Consider the following 21,908-nt stretch of genomic DNA (forward strand, 5'->3'; position numbering starts at 1 on the left):
TTTCCTTTATGCGCTATTCCATCGATACTTCTGACAGGTGCATCAATATGCTCATTTTTACATGTCAGTCATTTTTATGAAGGTCTTTGCCAAAGGATTAATATGACATGCCATATTGAATAATTTTAAAAATATTTTATTTTTCGTCTCAATTTGTCGTAATATGCTACATGTCGGAGATAACGTAGCGTGACGTTATTACATAATGAAATACGTTAAATTAACGTTATTTTTTCTGTTGTCGATACTTTTCCTAAAATACAATTTAATACTATTTTAAATTTTCAAAACTAATTTTCTATGTTTACAAGTTTAAGATGAAGGGAAAAAAAGCTAAACTGGGAAAAAAATTTCGAATTAATACGTTGACATATTGTAGAGGGCCCTGGTGACGGAGTTAGGGTTCACTGGACGTTCACTGGACGTAATGTACACGGATGTGATACTAGTTCTATTTATAGCAGTTTTGTATAAGCCCGATAACTGATTTTTTTAAAATAGTTCTGAAAACAATGTTTAAGTTCATTGCCAAGCGTAGCAAACAAGAAACAAATCAAAAAATAATTCAGAGAGTAACCGGGCGTGTTTTCCGCTTATGGTGACGGAGTTTGGGTAGTAGGGGATATATGTCTCTGCCTGAAACGATAAATTGAAATAATTCTTAAAATAATGAAAATATACACATATTATTCAAAGATTTATCTTTAATATATCAAATTAAAGTAGTAACACATATAAAAATCAGTTTATTTGCATTAAATTATAAAATTTTACCAGCGTACTCTTAAGTACTCTATCGTACTCTAGCTGTTTAGTAGGACCTTGGGAAAGGCCCGAGAAGTTGCGATGATGAAATCGCTTTCTTTTTACTTTCACTTTGTAACAACGCTTTGTTCAACTTGTTGGAAAAATTTCAGAAAAGCTTGAAAGGTAATCAATATACATTTAATCAAAAATGTTTATCTTTTGTATGCAACTTAATTTTAAGAAATATTTCTTAAACTATTAAAACTATATAAAAGTTACTTCTTGAGTGAAATAACAAAGAAAACCAGCCTGGTTAACATGAGCACAAAGTAAAGTAATCATACTTATCCACTCCTCATCACACACATGGTGGTGTACATTTATTAAAACAATGGAAATACATCTTTTCCTTAAAAGTGTTCAAACGCAGCAATTAATGTTAAAACTATCTCTGTTTGAGATTGCTTTTTAAATAATACCTAAAATAAATATTAGCAGGTCCAGCACAATCTCTTGATTAAGCTATATAGCTTGAAATAGCTATATAGCTTTATTAAGCTATTTATATGCAGGTTTTCACAAAAATGTTATTTGTACAAAATAGACAAAAAGTCGCAAGTATTTGACTATTCATATATGCAATATGGGTTATCAAATCAACAACCCAAATCAAAGATAGTTCTAACATTGCAGCATTTGAATACTTTTAAGCAAAAGATGAATTTCCATTGTTTGGGTAACTGTACACTACCTTATGTGCGTTGAGGTATGGATAAGTATGATTGCTTCTCATTGTACTGAATTCTATTTCTTACCAATCAATTATCTTGTTGACCATAATTGACCTCCTTTATAATTTCATTGAAGAAGTAACTGTATCAATTGCTTTATATAGCCCCAAAACTTTTAGAACTTTGAGTACAAAGTCTCTTAAGGAGACACAATTTGATGAGTGATTTTTACATTGCATTATTTTCATAAGAGTTCAAGGTTGAATATCATCACTGCACCAAGGTGCGACTTTCTGTGCATACTTGGAAAATAACACATTTGAGAAAAAAGTGGGATAAAATAGCTAAATCAAGCTATTCTGAATAGCTAAATAAAGCTATATAGCTAAATCAAGCTATATAGCTTAATTAAAAGAGATTGTGCCGGACCTGATTAGTAGACATTTAATCGCGATTTTTTTGTCCTTTTAAAATAGAAAGCAAAATTGTGAAAAGTTGCCTTGAAATAGCTAAATAAAGCTACCTGAGGTAGGTAAATAAAGCTACGGTAGGTAATTTTAGCTTCTTAGCTAAGTGTACTGATTGGACTGGACCTGATATATATATCCCCTACTACCCAAACTCAAACTCCGTTACTATAAGTGGAAAACACGCCAGGTTACTCTCTCAATTATTTTCTTTAATTTGTTTCTTGTTTGCTACACTTAAACATTGTTTTCAAATATTGTTCTCAAAAATATTTTAAACTATCTGTCACCAGGGCCCTCTACAACAGCTGTACATTATGTCAACAAATTTATTGTATTTTTTTCCAGTTTGGTTTTTTTATCCCTTCATTTTAAACTTGTAAACATTGAAAATTAGTTTTGCAGATTTGAAATAGCATAAAATTGTATTTTAGGAAAAGTAACAACAACAGAGAAAAAATAGTGTTATTATAACATATTTTATATTTAATAACATCATGCTACGTTATTTCCAACGTGTAGCATATTAGGGCAAATTGAGACGAAAAATAAAATATTTTTAGCCATATTCAATATAGAATTGTTTTGATTTATTTGAAACAGATACTCAAAAACTGGATAATTATGTCAATAAATATTATTTATAGAATAAACCCTTAACTTTTATTATTTCAATGAATATTATTAGACACCAATTTCTATTTCTATAGAAAAAAATAGGTGGTCTAAATTGAGTTAAGCAAGTGACTTCATGAATTCACTATCCAATTTTCATTACTTTCTAAAATCCAATACATGTTCAAAACTTTCTCCTCAGATTATTATGAATACAAAGTACAAATTGTTGAATCAATAAAAAATATTGGTGGGAACAGGTATATTGACGGAAATGTGAGGGGTCAAATTATCTACCGTACTTTTTTATAAATTTACCCAAGTTAAACCGATTCCGACTGGAATTATATAAAGAAGAAAGCTAATATTTTTATTGTGAAATCAGAAATGTGGTTGTTTTGTTTTAATATGGTTTAAAAGTTACTTGATTTATTTTTAAGCATGTTTTCTAGCTGGCAATTGCCTTTAGTTTAATAACTTAATAATTTTGCATTAATTTGGATCAGGATCGGTTTTATTTTAAAAGTTAAAATTTCCTAAAATGGGCTCTTCATTGTATTTTATCATAAAAATATACTTGTATTTTATTTCTTTTCTGTAAGTAAGATGTTCTAGATGATTCTATTCAGAGATTTAAATAATTTTACATATATCTTAATTACTAAATATTTTTCACATCCATAAATATCTTTTTAATCACATGTAAAACATCTGTTTGATTTCTTAATACACACCTATTTGATAAGATATTTATTTCATACAACAATTAAAAGCTAATTTTAATCTTAATAAAATATCTCATTTCCAAGCAAAGTAATTTTTAAAATTATCTAGATCTAGAAAAAAAAGAAAATCTAAATAAAAAACCTTTAGTGGCAAAATTATATATATACATGCTTGTACTTTAATCCAGCAAGTATTTTTATATATTTACATTTCCAAATATTTTTCCTTAAGATTCTTTGCAAATTAAAAGACTGTTCATTTTCTCATAAACTACCATGGATGAGCATGAATATCTCTATTGTTACGTCATAATACCATACATGACGTCAAAACTATAGTGCAAACCGTTTTGCTTTAAAAATGACAGTTGAATTGTGGCAACTCATCAGAAAAATAATGTAAATATAAGAAATGAATTTAATTTTTGAAAATTCATGAGGTACATGAACTACGACGCTTCACGCCAGCATACTTATCATGAAGCGCTAACGCGCTTCATGAAATATGCCGGTGTGAAGCGTCGTAGTTCATGTCCTCATGAATCTTCAAAAATTAAATTCATTTCTTAAATGAATAGCCTCGGCTTTAATCCAAGTTTTTCATCCATTCATTGTATATATTAACAAATATTTTCCTGTTATAAGAAATTTAATTTGAAATGAATAAGGAAAATACTGTACATGTTACATACATATAATCATAATAATAGAGTCTAGAAATGATCGCACGAAGAAAAAAAGCGCAGGGGGTGGGTGGTCTGGGCGGCATCAGTGTTGTAACTGGTTTGATAATAATGAAATATTTTGGAATTTCAATTTACCAACATACTGACTTATTTTAATTCTATATGTGGAACAATTGTCAAATTTTAAAAAACGAAAATTAAAAAAAAAGTTTCACTGAATCATCTTCTGTTTTAGTGTCAGGTTGAAGTTATCAGAAATGTTCATTATAAATTACAATTATTTTTAGCAATTTTAAAATACCAGTACATGCATATGCTAGTAAATCATTATATACAAATTCAAATAAAACAGTTTAATCCTATTGTGATTACTGTAAAGATGTTTTGTACTTTTATCAATTTACAGACCTGCATTAAAAACATCTAGCCTAGCTGAGGTGCCATCCATGAATAATATACATTCTGGATCACAATATTATTTAACATCACATATGAGGATAATGCACTCTGAAGAGTAATTGAGAAATTGAAAAAGAGAAATTATTTAACTAAACATTTTGAAAATCTTTTTCTTAGCACATTTACATTATGAGTACTTTATTGTCACAGTACCGGCGTGGAATGGACAACACGTTTTCGTGTCAGTTATCTTAGATTACCTTTGTTTACATTCTATTATAATTTACTTGTATTTGTGTATACTGACCTGTGCAACTGTTTTAAGTTTCTGTGGTAACTTTCTCTCCTGTTGTGGAAGAAGTATATAACAAAGCTTTATGATAAATGTGATGACTTTATTTTTTTAATTGTCAACTTCCCTTACTTATGCAGATATACCCTTATCACCTGCATATGGGCTGTATATCTCTCAATTAATTTGATACGTAAGAGCATGTTCTACGTATGAACAATTTCTAAAAGTGGTAAGTTATTGACGAACAAGTTGATGAAACAAGAATATCAACAGTCTTGTTTCAAGTCATCATTCGTAAGTTCTATTGGTGATACACATGTACAACAGTGTGCGAAACTAACTTTTTTAAGCTATAGACAATTGGTCTACAATAATTTGAAATTCTATAGACCTGAGAAATTTCCTATAGACCCAAAAATTATATATCCAGGGTTCTCCATCATTTGAAATTTTACTGTGTTGCAGACTTTACGTGAACCACTAATATTCCAAATTCACAACTATTAAACCACAATTCATTATATTTACAAAAGCATATACATACAATTTTTTGAATCACCTATTCGTTACACAAATGGTATGGTTGTGCATATTAATAAAAAAAATTAATTAATGGATATTTAAAACAATTAGAATGTATTTATACAATAATTTACATTCAATGTACCACATGTATTAGACAAACCAACTGTACCCCCCCCTTCCCCCCCCCCCCCCCCCCCCAACACACACACAACTTAAAAAAGTAAGTATATATTTTTTAAATAAACTTATATAATATACTTGTATCACTATCTACAAGTTGTACATATATATTAAACCTTGATATTTGTGTGTATATACATGTGTAACTTCATGTTTAACACATGCTCTGAAGAGCAGAGGAAATTCTGATACAATTGATCTACAGTAAATTTGCCGTGATTTTTGTCAGTTGATCGAATCACAGAATTTAAAAAAAGAAACTTATATAATAGTAAAATACTTTTAAGGGGGGCCTTTAAATTCTTAAACAATACATTTACATGTTAATGCAATGTTCAGTTGACTCACAGTGCCAACATAATTCTAGAGACGTGGTTCTGAAGTACAAAGACATATATTTATAATATATCTTTAAATTTTGAAATAATATTTTGAAATGCAACTAGCAATTATACAGTTACATGGAAGTGTGAAAACAAATTATTTGTCTTTGTTCCTTCATGCGTAAAGTCCAGAGCGGGTCTAGGAGATAATTGATATGCAAGGGGAAGCAATACAAAGTGCCCTAATTAGGAGATAATTAATATAAGTGCTCTGCCTCAAAAATTGAAACACGGTAGATTTCTTTGATTAAAGTTTCAGTTAGAGAAAATTTATGTTCTGATTTTCTGATTATCACAGATCTTACTGTGTTGCAAATTTTTTTACTGTGTTGCACGCAAAAAATTTGAATCGCTACTGTGTCGGAGAAAATTTTAATGTGTCGGGACCTCAGGGGTTGAAATATACGGTAGCCCGACGCCCGGGGCTAGTCATTTTAAGACTCGGACTAGCTAATTTAAATGTAATGATAGTCTGTCGGACTAGCAGAACAGGAAAAAATTCTCATCAGTTTACTTTTACTTTTCTATGCAGACTGGTTTCTTTTGAATGAGAACTACATTGTAGTTTAATTTGTTTCTGTCACCACAGCATTTGAAACTGTAATTTAACTTGTTATGTTTTCATTTTGCATAAACAAATTTTGGGCTAGTTAGTTTGAGGTTTGGGCTAGTAATTTTTTACTGATCAGTAGCCCCTGGGCTAGTGGGTTTTCCAGGAAAATTTCAACCCCTGGACCTACACAGTAAAACAGCTCATGGAGAACCCTGATATCTGTATTTTTATTTAATTGTATATTTTTCAATGGCTTATTCCTTTTTCCCTACACTGCATTATTGTATGCATTGGCATAAGATACATGGATATTTAAAACCATGATTATTAAGTAATGATTTTAGGGTGTCTTTTTTTTACACTTTGAACATATGTTGAATTTTTCAGATGCAGGGTACATTAAAATTTCTAAGAAGATTTCAATTCTTGTTTATGAAAACTTGTGTGAATAGGCAAAAAATGTGTTTACTGTAACATGTTGAAGAAAAAAATTCTAGGCTCTTAGGGTTTTTTTTTTAGCTCTTCTGAGCCAAAGGCTCAAAGAGCTAATGCTATGGCCATTTGTGCGGTGTGCCTAAACTTTTTAGAATATGGGCCATAACTCAAGAGCCCCTTGGCCAATTATTGTCAAATTTGTCACAGGGTATCCTTGGCCCAAGGGCTCCCTTTTCTACTAAAACTAGGGTTGTGACCCTTAAACAAGGGGAGATAATTAGGAAAATAGAAACAAAAGTACTGGTTGCTGAAAAATCTTCTTCTCAAGAACCACAAGGCAGATTATCACCAAACTTACACAAAAGGATGAGGATATGTTGTAGATTAAAATTTGCACGGGGATTTACCCTGGGGCAAAGGACGTGGTCTCAAGGTCACTTCAAAGTTGACGAAAAATTACATTTTATTAAAATGTTGATATTTTGCTTACTATAAGGACTAGGATCATCAAATCTTGTCAGTTGATGCATCTAAGGACCTCATATCATGTTGACTCAAAATTAGGTCACGCTGACCTACTTTTTAAATTTTTCGGCCATTCTTTTTCAAAATGATTTAGAGGCATATTTTGAACAGTTTAAGGCCTATGATCATCAAACTTTGTCAGTTGATGTATCTTGGGTCCTCAAAGTATGTCAACTAAAAAGTAGGTCACCTTGACCTACTTTTTGAACTTTATGGCTAATCTTTTTCAAAACAATTAAGGTCATTAATTCGAATACCGAGAGGTTTAGAATCATTAAATCTTCTAAGATGATGCATCTTGGGGCCATAAAACATATTTATTAAAAAGTAGGTCACAGTGACCTACTTTTTTGAACTTTGCAGGCATTCGATTTCAAACCGTTTTAGAGGCATAATTTGGACATTTTAAGGCCTATGATCATAAAACTTTGTAAGTTGATGCATCTTGGGTCCTCAAAAAAGGTCAACTGAAGAGTAGGTCACCGTGACCTACTTTTCAATTAATATGACTATAATTAAATATTTCAGGTACTTATTTGCTTAGAATCATCAAACTTTGTCAGTTGATGCATCTTGGGTCTTCGGAGTAGGTCAACTGAAAAGTAGGTCACCATGACCAAATTTTGAAAATTTATGGCTTTAATTAAATATTTCAGGTACTAATTGGCTTAGAATTATCAAACTTTGTCAGTTGATGCATCTTGAGTCTTCGGAGTAGGTCGCCTAAAAAGTAGGTCACTGTGACCTACTTTTGAACATTTATGGCTCTAATTAAATATTTCAGATACTAATTGGCTTAGAATCATGTGACCTACTTTTGAAAATTTATTGCTTTACTTAAATATTTTGGGTACTAATTGGCTTAGAATCATCAAACTATTTCAGTCGATGTATCTTCGGTCCTTGGAGTACAACAACTGAAAAGTAGGTCACCGTGACCTACTTTTGAAAATTTAAGGCTTTAATTAAATATTTCAGGTACTGATTGGCTTCGATTCATCCAACTTTGTCAGTTGATGCATCTTGGGTCCTTGGAGTACAACAACTGAAAAGTAGGTCACCTTGACCTACTTATAAAATTTTATGGTTATAATTTTAAAAAATATCTTAGGTATTAATTGGCTAAGAATCATCAAACTTAGTTGATGGGTCCTCAGAGAATGACAAGTGATAAGTAGGTCACCATGACCAACTCTCAGGTACTAATTGACTTAGAATCGTCTTGGGTTCTCAGAGTGTGAATTGGAATTTCAAGGGTTTATCTAAATATACAGGATACTTAGAGGCTTCAAATAGAAGTGATAGGTTGTACAGTTTATCAGAAGAGCGATTCAATGCCCTTGGGCCTCTTTTTTCATTTGCCATATTGGTTAAAAAATTAATTAAGCATATTGCTGAAAATGAAGTTGATTTCTTATCATTTTTATGTACTAGTTAATCAATATAAGTGATATGTTATTTTATGTGATATTAATCAATAGTCATGCCACTAAATTTTATATACATTAACTATATTTCTATTCCCTTTTGCCAAGGTGCATACCTACAGATTATAGAGTGAACATTGACTTTTTGTTCATGTTAAAATTTCAAATGTACTTAAATTATTTTTTTATGTGATATAAATCAAACCAACACCCATTCTTTGGTTTACGGAAACAGGAAATAATTTTATGGGATATTTAGACGTATTTCCAATAAACAGAGGAATTGAGGAAATTGGGACTTCCAAAAAAAATACGATCGTTTTAGGAATGAATAAAATATGTAGTACTGCAAAATGGATCAGAGGAAGGAGATTTATAAACAATAGAGCATTGAAGCCTTTAGAAGTTTTTCCTTGGCTGAAAAGTGTTATTAAGTAAAACGGCCAATTTTACTCTATATATAGACAAATTGGTCTTGAGATATTCACCTTGCTACAGACTGGACGCAATTTTCTATAGATTTTGTCTATCAGTCTACTATTAATTTCGCACACTGGTACAATGACTTTGTCAGTTAATACAATCTATCATTAAGTCATATGCTGACTGACATTTTTCATCCTAATTATTAGGCCATTATTTACACACTGAATTGTTGACATTTTTTACTTATCATGACAAGGAGCACACGGCTAGCGTGACCGGTCGGCAGGGGATGCTCACTCCTCCATGGCACCTGATCCCACCTCCAATGTTTTTGGAGGTCCATGTTTGCTCTGCTCCTGAATTGTATTGTTTTAATTGACTTTGAGCTTGATACTATTTGTTATCTCCATATTTCATACATAGTTATATTTGTCTCTATGAAGCATACGTCCGTCTACACAGGGGACAACTGATTACACTGACCAGTGACTAAGTGAACAGCTTATATAGGGGCCCTCAGATATAATGATTGAATAAAAGAATATGGCAAACAAATTACTTGTACAAATTATGTTCAGTTTTAAGTTTGGAAATACCACAAACCTGGCAAATCATTTGTAACAAAAACATAATATGTTTCTTCAACAGATTGACATGTTTAAAATTAAACAAAATGAAAATAAAACAATAGATATTTTATTTCCAATTAAAGATCCACAGGTGATCACTTATGAGATAAAATTACACAATCAAAAACTATAAAATACATATTTAGGAAGTTGTTCTGCTGTAAAATGTTTAATATATATATATATATATATATATATATATATATATATATATATATATATATATATATATATATATATATATATATATATATATATATATATATATATATATGTATTTATTTTTTTATTTACTCATCTTAATAACAGGTGGATTGATTTAAGTATGAGTGTGCAAGACCTCAGTAGAGAACATTTGGAGAGTGAATTTGCTCCAATTCTAAATTTGTCAGCAGCTCTTCAGGTCAAACAACCTGCTATAGAGTATTTCCTTGGTCTGACAGGGTCGGATGATGGAAAGATGTTCATTGGAAACAGCACCAAGTTCATCAAGGGTATTATTGAATTGACCAATGACCCAGATGATGTTGTCACAGAAGTAGCTTATAAAACACTTATCAACCTTGCAACAAAAGATACAATATGTTCCAGAATTCTAAGCAGTGAAAACTTTTCTGATGTTGTTGTCAAAAAATTTGAAAAAATTCTACAGTCAAAATACAAACATGCTGATTTAGTCTGCAAATTTTTGTCCAACTTAAGCAGGCCTGAAGAATGTGCCAGAAAAGTGGCTGATATCATAAAGGAAAATGAAGACAAATTAAAAATCAATAAATTTGTAAATGCATTGTGTAAAACAGACTACAATGCTGAAGCAGATCTTCATTATTTGGCACCCATCATAGCCAATCTGAGCCAGATTCGTCACATACGAGATGAAATTTTGTCCAGGGATCAGTGGATGATTCAGCGATTGTTACCATTTGTAAACTACAAGGAGTCAGACATAAGAAGATTGGGAATTGTTAGCTGCATTAAAAACTGCTGTTTTGATGAAGGTCAGTGTACTTGAAAATATTTTGATCAAAAAAAGTTAAAATAGAATATCTCGTATTGTATGTGTTCTAGTTCTATTCTAAATTATATAGTAAAATTAACGATATAGTTTGGTAAACTTTTTTAGTATCTTCATCATGCAGTAAGTCGTCTGTGTAGGAACATAATATTTTAGGTTTTGTTTGTCAGAAAAGATTCCGACACCAGTCAGTGGGCCTTTAAAATTTCAGTCCTCCAGATAAGTTGGTTTCTTAACCTTCAATGTAGTACTGTGCACCATATAAAATCTAGTTATACCTAAACTTTCTAAAGAAAGTTCGGGTATATTGTTGTTACCCTGGTTCGTCTGTCTGTCACACTTTTTCTTCCTCAAACTCCTCTTTTATTTTAAGCAGTAATAAATCTTTTGAAATATGATAGATTGTGTCCTGCAGATGTGCAATAAGGTTTTGGATCTTTTATTTTACCTTTGGGGCCAAATGAGGGTCAAAAAAAGAATGTTTTTCTACAAAAATCGTTCCCTGATCTCCTCTTACAATTTACACAGTAGCCAAATCATCTTTTGGAAATTTATTGCTGGTGTCCTGTAGATTGTAGTTTTTGGAATTTTTACCCTAGGGGCCAAATGGGGATCAAAAAAATGATTTTTTTTTTCTACAAAAAAAACCAAACAAAAAACAACTGGTTCCCTGAACTCTTTTTACATTTTAAGCAGTAGCCAAATCATCATTTTGAAGATGAATGGTAGCGTATTCTAGATGTGCAATAAGGTTTCTGTCTTTTCATTAGCAACCCAGGGTTATGTTTCTAAAAAAAAAAAACAACAAATTTTTTCAACAAAAAAACCCAGGAGCCCAGATCTCCACTTACATTTTACACAATTGCCAAATTTATCTTTTGAAAGATGATTGCTGGTGTTCTGTAGATCTGCATTAAGGATACTGAATTTTCATTTTCACACAAGGGGCCAAATTGAGGCCAAAAACACTGTTTTTTATGCCCCGCCATGAATATGGCCGGGGCATATAGTGTTTGTCATGTCCGTCTTCTGTCCTTCCATCACGCTTTGCATTTAGCTCAGCTCAAAGTTCATTTTCAAAGAAACTATCCAAGATATTTTCATCAAACTTCATATGCTGATAGATATTGATGAGAGCTATGCAACTGCATCAACATTTTTTACCTTGACCTTTCATTTGACTCTGACCTCACTTTTCCTAAATTAGTGTTTAGCTCAGTTTTAAAGATACCATTCAAGATAGTGTTTAGCTCAGTTTTAAAGATACCATTCATGATAGTGTAATCAAACTTCATATGCTGATACATACTGATGAGATCTATTCAACTGCATCAACATTTTTTGACCTTGACCTTTCCTTTGACCTTGACCTCTTTTATCTTAATTTGGTGTTTAGCTCAGTTTTAAAGAAATCATTCAGGATAGTATTATGAAACTTCATATGCTGATACATACTGATGAGAGCTATTCAACTGCATCAACTTTTTGAACTTGACCTTTCCTTTGACATTGACCTCTTTTATCTTAATTTGGTGTTTAGCTCAGTTTTAAAGAAACCATTCAGGATAGTATTATCAAACTTCATATGCTGATACATACTGATGAGAGCTATTCAACTGCATCAACATTTTGAACTTGACCTTTCCTTTGACATTGACCTCAATTTTCTTAAATTAGTGTCAAACTGCATATGCTTATACACAATAATGTAAGCAATTCAACTGCATGAACATTTTTGACCTTGACCTTTCATTTGACCTTGACCTCACTTTTATCAATTTGTGTTTAATTCAGTTTTAAAAAAACCATTCATAATATTTTTTATCAAACTTCATATGCTAATACATACTGATGTAAGCTTTTCAACTGCATCAACATTTTTTGACCTTGACCATTCATTTGATCTTAATTTCATTTATTTTAAATTAGTGTTTAGCTCGGTTTTAAATAAACCATTCAAAATATTTTTATCAAACTTAATATGCTGATATGTATTTGTTAGAACTATTCAACTGCATCAAAAATGTTTGACCTTGAACTTTCCTATGACCTTGACCTCACTTTTCTTAAATTTGCATTTTGCTTAGTTTTAAAGAAACTATTTAAGATTTATTTACGTACGCTTATGCAGTTATTCATAATTTGGTGAGAATTGATCATCTGTATCAAACTTTTTAGATTTCAATTTTAAAGAAACTATTCAAGATCTTCTCAAATTTCATAAACTAATACAAATTTTCATGTTGCATTACTAATATACCCTCGGTGGGGCATTCATGTCCTATTGACATATTTCTAGTTTCAAATGAAGGGCCAAGCCTTTTTCCAAGAGGAGATAATTAAGAATTAGTGAAAAATTAATGGCATCTTTTAAAAATCTTCTCAAGAACCACTGGGCCAAGAAAAGTCAAGTTAATTTTCAGGTCACCTGAGTCACTCAATTTTGGCATATAGCATCTTTGGGTGGAGGGGAACAAAAATTGTGAATTTCATAGTCCCTGCCCCCCTGGTGCCCCAGGGGTGAGGATAAAACCAACAAAATTGATGCAATTTTTAAAAATCTTTTTCATTACTCCTGGACATCAAGCAGTCAATTGTTAGCATGATTGTAATAAGCAAGAGGCCCTCTACCAAAATTGTGAAATTCATGGCCCCAGGGTCAGGGGTTCTAGTGCTAGGGCAGGGCTATAAAGATCATATAGTGAAAGTGCATTATTTCTTTGAAATCTTCTTCTCTTCTCCTGGATATTATTTAAACAAGCTTAGTGCATGGTTATGACAAGCAGTGATGCCTTTTCCAAAATTTTGAATTTCATGGCCCCTGAGTCAGGGGTTCTGATGTTAGGGTGGGGCTCTATTGATTATATAGTGAAAGTGCATTAATTCTTTGAAAATCTTCTTCTCTGCTCCTGGATATTAAATAAACTAAGAACATAGTTATGATGAGCATGGTTGCCTCCTCAAAAATTGTGAAATTCATGGCCCCTGGATCAGGGGTTCTGGTGAAGGGGGGGGGGGAGCTCTATTGATTATAAAGTGAAAATACATAATTTCTTTCAAAATATTTTTTCTACTACTGGTTATAAAGCAAAGAAACAAGAGTATAGCTATGATGAGCAAGGGTACTTCTTCCAGAATTGTGAGTTAATGGCCCCTGGGTCAGATGTTCTGGTATAAGGGTAGGGCTTTATTTATTTAATAATATAGTGAAAATGCATTTCTTTGGAAATCTTCTATGCTTCTTGGCATATTTGAGGCAAACAGAGTAAAAGTTTTAATATGCAAGGGTATTTTTACCAGAACTTTGAACACCTGGACCATTTAGTCAAGTGTTCTGGTCCTGGCCAGGGCTCAATTAACTTGTATTCTGCTGTGCAAAGTTATTCCCCTTTGCCATTCACCTTTGATAATTAATCATTGTAAATAATGTAATTGAAAGGATAATAGAATGAGAGAATTATGCAAGAATATTAATTGTATAATACAAAAAGTACTTTCATAGTTTTAATGATCAGGTAGACTTGGAAATAATAGATGAATAAAATTGAGACAAAAATAACTTATCTTTTTAAATGTTCTTCTAAGGCCAAGAGAGGCTAATGTGAGAAGTTATAATATGGGGTTAATAAATAGACATTTTGGTAATACTCTGCATAGTAATAGTGATAAATGGGGGGACAGATATATTTTGTTGATGCTTATCATACTATTTTTCTTGCTTTTGGGTGACAAAGCTTCATTTATCAGTTTAAGGATCCTATAAATTGTTGTATTGTACTCAGGTGACCGTTAAGGCTCTTGGGCCTCTTGTTTATTAATGTAAAAAATAAACACACTGAAAAATTGTTATAAAAAAAATTAAGTAATTCCACCTCAACTTCAGTGAAACAACAGAACAGTTTCTAGTGTAATTTTCACTTCACAATTCTACTTTACAGACTCCCATGCTCTTGGTAGGGAGTGTAACAAAAATGTTAAAATTATTGTTGATCAAATATGAATAAATATAAAGAAAAAAAATACGAGTAGAATGTTTCTGGTTGACCTCAGTTGCTTACAGTGTTTGTCCTCTGAAGAAATTATACTATAAAATATATTTTATCTTCTAAATATATATTTTAGCTAGTTTTTTGACATAAATAGAGAATAATTAAAGATATAAAGCCAAGTTTAAATACTTTATGTGTTTTAATTATGAAGTATTGGACTATAAATATTGCACATTTTTGTTACCACTTGATGTTTCCTAGACTTTGTGAAATTTTGTGTTCTATGGTTTTAATTTTACTGCAGTCAGGAGTGCAACAAAACTTTTATTAATTTTCAATGATCTTCATCTATCTTTACTAAAAAATAAATTGAAAAAAAATGTTTGATACTATTTGATGTTCAAAGCATTATGCCTATCAACTAATTGCAGACATTTTACAGTCAATTCGGAGAATAGTTTTCATCACAACACATATTTTTAAATACAGTGTATATAAATATATATTACACATTGCAAATAATAATGTTTTGACGTCCTGAAAATATGAAAAACTTGCCGTAAATGATAAAAAATATCAAAAGGACTAACTGATTTACAAATTAAGAATGGTTTATTGCATGTTATAATTTTTAAAACTATGTTAAATAAAATACATATCAGATGTCAGGAGTGCATCACAATATTGTAAAATAGGGTCACGTCAAAATCTAGTATTTTTGTAAGAAAACTTGTATATCAGAATTCTTTTTTGGCTTAGATTTAAAGAACTAGCTGACTTAAATGGACAAAAAAATGATTTGGGGGGAATTCTACATTTCATATCTCTTTCATACTAAAACTTTTCAAACCAGAATAGAAAAAATAATGTAAAATAACAATCAGATAGCAGTTTTTTTTCACATACACATATATACAAGAGAAGAAACTCAATCTAGGTTTAAATCTAATCAGTTATATCCGTGATACCATTTTGAAGCATAAAAAACTATATTTTTTTTTTTTTTTTTTTGATTGTGTATTTTAGAAAGTCTTTTAGGGTGTAATGATAATTTCTTTTTTCAAATAAAGTTTTACTAATAAAAATTCTCAAACTTTTTTTTTAATCCAATTTTTTATTCTATTGCAACTTCAGGAAATTTAACTAGAATGCATGTACAATATGATGATATAAGTGAAAAATGTGCTATGGGTAGTTAAAATTTTTCAAAAATTTTCAATTTCATGGTTATTTTTTTTTAATTCTGAGTGACCCACATGTCAAATCTGTACAGTTGAAATAAATATTTCACTGTAGAATCTAATACTTATTTAGACTATATCAATGTGTCATCTTACGCAGTCGATAGGCAATAGATTTTATAGCCAATTTGGGCTGTTCCACTGACCTCCCCACAACTTGTACACTCCGTGATTTTACAGATAAAGCAATGAAATAGACAACTGATTTTTTTTAATTTTACATTCATTAAAAGTAATCAATATATATTACAAACAAATTTATAAATAATTAAAGGACATTTTTAATCCAATGAAATCTGAAATTGTCTGCATTTTATGCAATTGATACACAAGTAACAAACAAATTGACCCTCTGGTGTTAAATAGAACAGTGAAATCGCAACATGGTGACTTAATTCATTTCTCTATAGAGGAAATGGTCAGCCATATTCTAAAGCTGTTGGTAGAATAGAAATAAAGTCTGCGTTATCTTGAATGTTGCAGGATAACCTCTGAGGTCGAGAAATGTTGATTGAAATATAAAAGCCTCTGCTAATGCCTCGGCTTTTATATTTCAGACAACATTTTTCGACCTCAGAGGTTATCCTGCAACATTCAAGATAACGCGGACTTTATTTCTTAACTGAAAGATGTTATTCCCCATTGCTATTCTGCTGTAAATACATGTAATTTAGTTTACAGATCCATTGAATAAAAGAATTATACAAGAATTTTTATGTAAAGTACAAAAAGTACTTTCATAGTTTTCAAGGGTAAGATTAAGACTCCTAAATAATAGATAAATAAAAATGAGACAAAATATGTTATCTTTGCACATTAAATGTTTTTAAAAGACCAAGAGAGGCCAATGTGAGAGGGATTGCAGGGTTGTGGTTAACTTTTGAAACCTTAGGGGCCATGTGGGCTCCTAACTTTTCAAATTATACAGGCCCACGATGTGATCCATGGGCCCACATCATATGTAAATTAAAAATAACAACAAAAATCCTAAATTTTTCCAATTGCTTTTTTTAGCTCACCTCAACGAAGTTGGGGGAGCTTACGTAATACCCTCGGCGTCGGCGTCCCAGGTTAAGGTTTTTGGAGCAGTTTTCTTTTCAAGTACTTCTATGGCCTATATTAGTCAGAGATGCATGGAGGATGCTTCTAGTGTGTTTCATTGTAGCAGTCAAGGTTTCAGATGCTGCAATTTCAGCTGAAGAATGACCAGGTTAAAGTTTTTGGGGCTGGTCTCATTTCCAAGTAACTATAAGCCCTATATTGACCAAACTTGCATGGATGATACATCTAAGGATGCACACTACTGAACTTGCTCCGGATGCTGGATCTGACCTACATTTTCCGGATGAGTGACCAGGTTAAGGTTTTTGGAGCAGATCTCATTTCCAAGTAACTATAAGCCCTATATTGACCAAACTTGCATGGATGATACATCTAAGGATGCACACTACTGGACTTGCTTCGGATGCTGAATCTGACCTATATTTTATGGATGAGTAACCAGGTTAAAGTTTTTGAAGCAGATGTCATTTCAAAGTATCTATAAACCCTATATTGACCAAACTTGAATGGATGATACATCTAAGGATGTACACTACTGGACTTGCTTCGGATGCTGGATCTGACCTATATTTTCCGGATGAGTAACCAGGTTAAGGTTTTTGGAGCAGATCTCATTTCCAAGTAACTATTATCCCTATATTGACTAAACTTGCAAGGATGATACATCTAAGGATGCACACTACTGAACTTGCTTCGGATGCTGGATTTGACTTTCATTTTCCGGATGAGTGACCAGGTTAAAGTTTTGGAGCAGATGTCATTTCCAAGTAACTATAAGCCCTATATTGACTAAACTTGCATGGATGATACATCTAAGGTTGCACACTACTGGACTTGCTTCGGATGCTGGATCTGACCTATATTTTTTGGATGAGTGACCAGGTTAAAGTTTTGGAGCAGATGTCATTTCCAAGTAACTATAAGCCCTATATTGACCAAACTTGCATGGATGATACATCTAAGGATGCACACTACTGGACTTACTTCAGATGCCGGATTTGACTTACATTTTCCGGATGAGTGACCAGGTTAAAGTTTTTGGAGCAGATCTCATTTCCAAGTAACTATAAGGCTTATCTGAACCAAACTTGCATGGATGATGCATCAAGGGATGAACAATCTCAAAACTTGCTTCGGATGCTGGATTTGACTTACATTTTCTGGATGAGTCTATTCCCAAGTAACTGCAAGCCCTATCAGACCAAAATTGCATAAATGTTGCATCTAGGGATGCACACTCCTAGATTATTAGCTTAGTGTGGGACTTTGCCTTACTTAAAGACAACATCCGTTGAGGTGAGCTCTGTAATCTCTGATTACCTACGTATTTATTTGTAGTATTGATATGTTTCTCTTTTCTAAAAACTTTAATCCGATAATATGTTCATTACATTTTGTAGTGTTTAACTTATACAACTGAACCATCTATGGTTTAACAAGGGGGCACATTAAATAATAAATTACATACAACCTGTGATGAAGTTTGATTCCAATTTTTAATGTATGCATTTGACACGGTAATTCAAATTCCATCTGTGAATAACTAGACCGAATGGAGTGTGTGACAACCATAGCCGATTGTTACAACATTTCTTTTAGAACAATCTCAAACATTTGCTCTTGTATCAATGGAGATTTGACTGCTGCGATAAATCACAATATTTGATCTCAGTCACGTATATGTTTGAATAATATGTTTGTAAGCAACACAAAAAAATCTAGGTTAATAGAGCGTTTTCTTAAAAACTGAAAGTACATAAAATATAAAACTGAAATGTGATTATGTTCCGGAAAAAAATTGTTCACCATGTGGGCAACCAGATTTGTAATATCTAATCACCCACAGCAAATTTTACTTGCATTAATTGCAAGTGGGCGAGTGGTTATCCACAACTCTGTATTGTGATGGATTTACAAATGTAGTATATGAGCTCAATAACTATTGTTATACCCCCCGCAAACGAAGTTTAGGGGGGTATAACAATAGTTATTATTGGAATCACCATGTCCGTCTGTCTGTCTGTCTGTCTGTCCGTCTGTCTGTAGACAAGATTTTGTCCAGAGCGTTTCTCAGAAACTATTACATAGATCTGTCTGAAAATTTGTACACTTGTTATTCACCATATGAAGGTTTGCACCTGGTATTTTCATCATGATTGAATATTTTTTCTGCATTTTACAGGTGTTTTTTTCATTTTTATTATGTGGTTTTGTCCTGACCTTTTCTCAAAGACTATTTCATAGAATTGTATGAAAATTTGTACACTCATTATTTACCATATGAAGATGTGCACCTGATATTTTCAACATTATTTGATAATTTTTCTGCATTTTACAGTTTTTTTTTTTAATTTTTATTGACTTAGTCATTTGTGATTTATTTCTAAGGTTTGAGACACAGAATCTAGAATATCTGTACAAAAATGTTAACTACAGCTTAAAACTATTCATTAAAACAAAAAAAAATTCACCAAGTATTAAAAACAATTTTTACATTACACAGCAGATAGTGTAAATCCATTTGTCCCTTGGGAGTAATGAGTGGACATGCATTCATTAATTAATGAGTTCAGTGTGGGAAGCTGTTAGGGCATCTCTGATCAAGCATGTGTTATCTATATCTCCTGGGAATTTAAAGATCTCTGTTCTTTAATTCTCTCCATTGTACTTTATTGTCTGTCATAATACATAGTTAAAGGATGACCAGCCTTTCATTTTTAAAATGAATTTGATATAGAGTTATCAAGATTAATTTGATTTTGTAATTAATTGATTTTTTTTTTCAAAAATCAATTTGCAGAATGTCATGTCTCAAAAAGATGACAGATAGTTGCAATTTAATTTTTTCAATGTATTAAAAATAATGTAATTACAATGTATTGGTATTGATGTTTTATTAGGTTGTTCCTTAGTTTCATTCTTAAAAAAAATATAATGAGCAATTATTTTTTCACTCTAAATGTTAATAAGAAAATTGTGAACACCTCTTTGATCCATAAAATATTAGTGATTTGGCACCTCTGAAAAACCCAGCGGGGGGTATTTGTCCCTTTTGGACAGTTCTAGTTTAGTTTGCAAGGTAATTGTGACATATGGGAATGTATAATTAGCACTGACAAGTATTGTGATTTAATAATGAATAGTACACTGACTCACAGTTATGTTGATCACTGATCATCCTATTTTTCTTGCTTTGGGCAATATATCTTCATCTATCAGTTTACTTTTATTTTATTATATACTTCTGTGTATCTTTCACAGTGTTATACTCATGCAACCATTAAGGCCCTTGTTTATTAAACAGTTGATAAATTGTAAAAATGATTTCAAATGTTTTCACCTAGTTATGTTTAGAACAAGGATCTGCACACTTTGTCATCATGGACAATTTGTGCAGGTACATTGCTGCAAATGCATGACAATGTGCAATGCAAATCTGCACATGATATTGTTGGAAACAATATGTGCAACAGTGATAATATGTGCTGCCACAAGAGGCATTAGTATGGAGTGAGAATAAAATTTTTCATGGGAATAACAAGGGTAAAATTCTTTTTATTTTCAGCTTATTGAATGTAGAAGTAAAAGTAATTAAAGTTTAATCCACAGAACACCATGAGTGGTTACTGAGTGACAAAGTGGACATGTTGTCTTTCCTTCTGCTTCCTTTGGCTGGTCCTGAGGAATTTGATGACAATGATATGGAGAAACTACCAGAAAGATTGCAGTACTTACCACCAGATAAAACCAGAGAACCAAACCCTGAGATAAGATGCATCTTGTTACAGGCTATTTTAAAGGTTAATATATGTATCAAATAATTGTAATACATAGAAGCAAATTATAACCTGTTCTCTCACACAACTTCCTCATTTTGATGATAACAATTAAAATTTGTCTTGAAAGAAAATGTCAGTAAACATCAAAATTCTTATCATTTTCAAACTATTTTCTATGCAGATTGGATACACAAAACTTGAGAGAGAAAAAAAAGTATGTCACAATGATTCAAAGTCTTCCCAAATTAAACTTACACACTTACAGTTAATATCCACCATATCTGTCAAGCATTTTAAGGAGTAGTCATTATTTCCAGAGGTCATCTGAATGTGATATATACAAGTAAATTATTCCTAGTGTGCATTTACCTACAATATGTCATCAATAACAAATAGTAGAAAATCACAAATATTGATGAATTCCTTTTTGAAGTGGAACACATTTTTTAAAAGTTAAAATTCTTTAGATTGAATTTGCTGTTTTGTGTCTATAATACACAACTTAAACTTGAGAGGTCATCTCAAAGCAGATGGGGGATAGTTCTTTGATCCAATATAATTTGAAAGCCAAGCTTATGTAAAGGCTCAAAGAGCTAATGCTATGTCCAGTTGTGTATCAACTTTTTAGCTCACCTGAGCCAAAGACTCAAGTGAGTTTTTCGGTGATGAAGACTCAAGTGAGTTTTTTTAGTGACAAATCAAAAAATTTGTCCATTGTCTGTAATTCTTGTCATTAACTTTTCACATTTTCATCTTCTTCTCCAGAACCACTGGGCCAACTTCAACCAAACTTTACATAGAGTTTTGTTCAAATAATTGCTTGGCAAAAAGTATACAACTGCAGTCTAAAACTTTGAGGAGTGATAATTATTCATCAGTTAATGTGCATCATCAGAATCATATGTTGCTGTGACTTCCAGTCGTGGCAGGAAGTGATGCCAAAAAGTTATTTTTTCAATTTTTTTCTTTTTATAGAAATGTTTGGCTTATACTGATGTTAGATAGATCATGTCCATGCAAATTATTTTCACCAGAAGTGCCCACCAAAAAACCAAAAGTTGTCTCAAACATGGG

General features: G+C 31.7%; 1 protein-coding gene across 2 annotated transcripts in view; it reads left to right on the forward strand.

The window, feature by feature from the left end:
- The first annotated feature begins 866 nt into the window (after positions 1-866).
- The window catches only part of LOC133206152 (protein HGH1 homolog), a 62,619-nt gene continuing 41,577 nt past the window's right edge, over positions 867-21,908 (forward strand). The window contains exons 1-3 of one of the 2 annotated variants that reach the window (XM_061342083.1): positions 867-930; positions 10,058-10,746; positions 20,665-20,855. In XM_061342083.1, coding sequence (XP_061198067.1) covers positions 10,074-10,746; positions 20,665-20,855 — 864 coding nt within the window. In that variant the 5' untranslated portion in view covers positions 867-930; positions 10,058-10,073. Of the gene's footprint in view, positions 931-10,048; positions 10,747-20,664; positions 20,856-21,908 lie in introns of those variants that run through there. The other variant, XM_061342082.1, reaches the window with a different exon arrangement.

This window comes from Saccostrea echinata, unplaced genomic scaffold, assembly GCF_033153115.1.
Source record: "Saccostrea echinata isolate AGI-Se365-2 ecotype Australia unplaced genomic scaffold, CSIRO_AGI_Sech_v1 ptg000054l, whole genome shotgun sequence".
Classification (NCBI taxonomy): domain Eukaryota; kingdom Metazoa; phylum Mollusca; class Bivalvia; order Ostreida; family Ostreidae; genus Saccostrea; species Saccostrea echinata.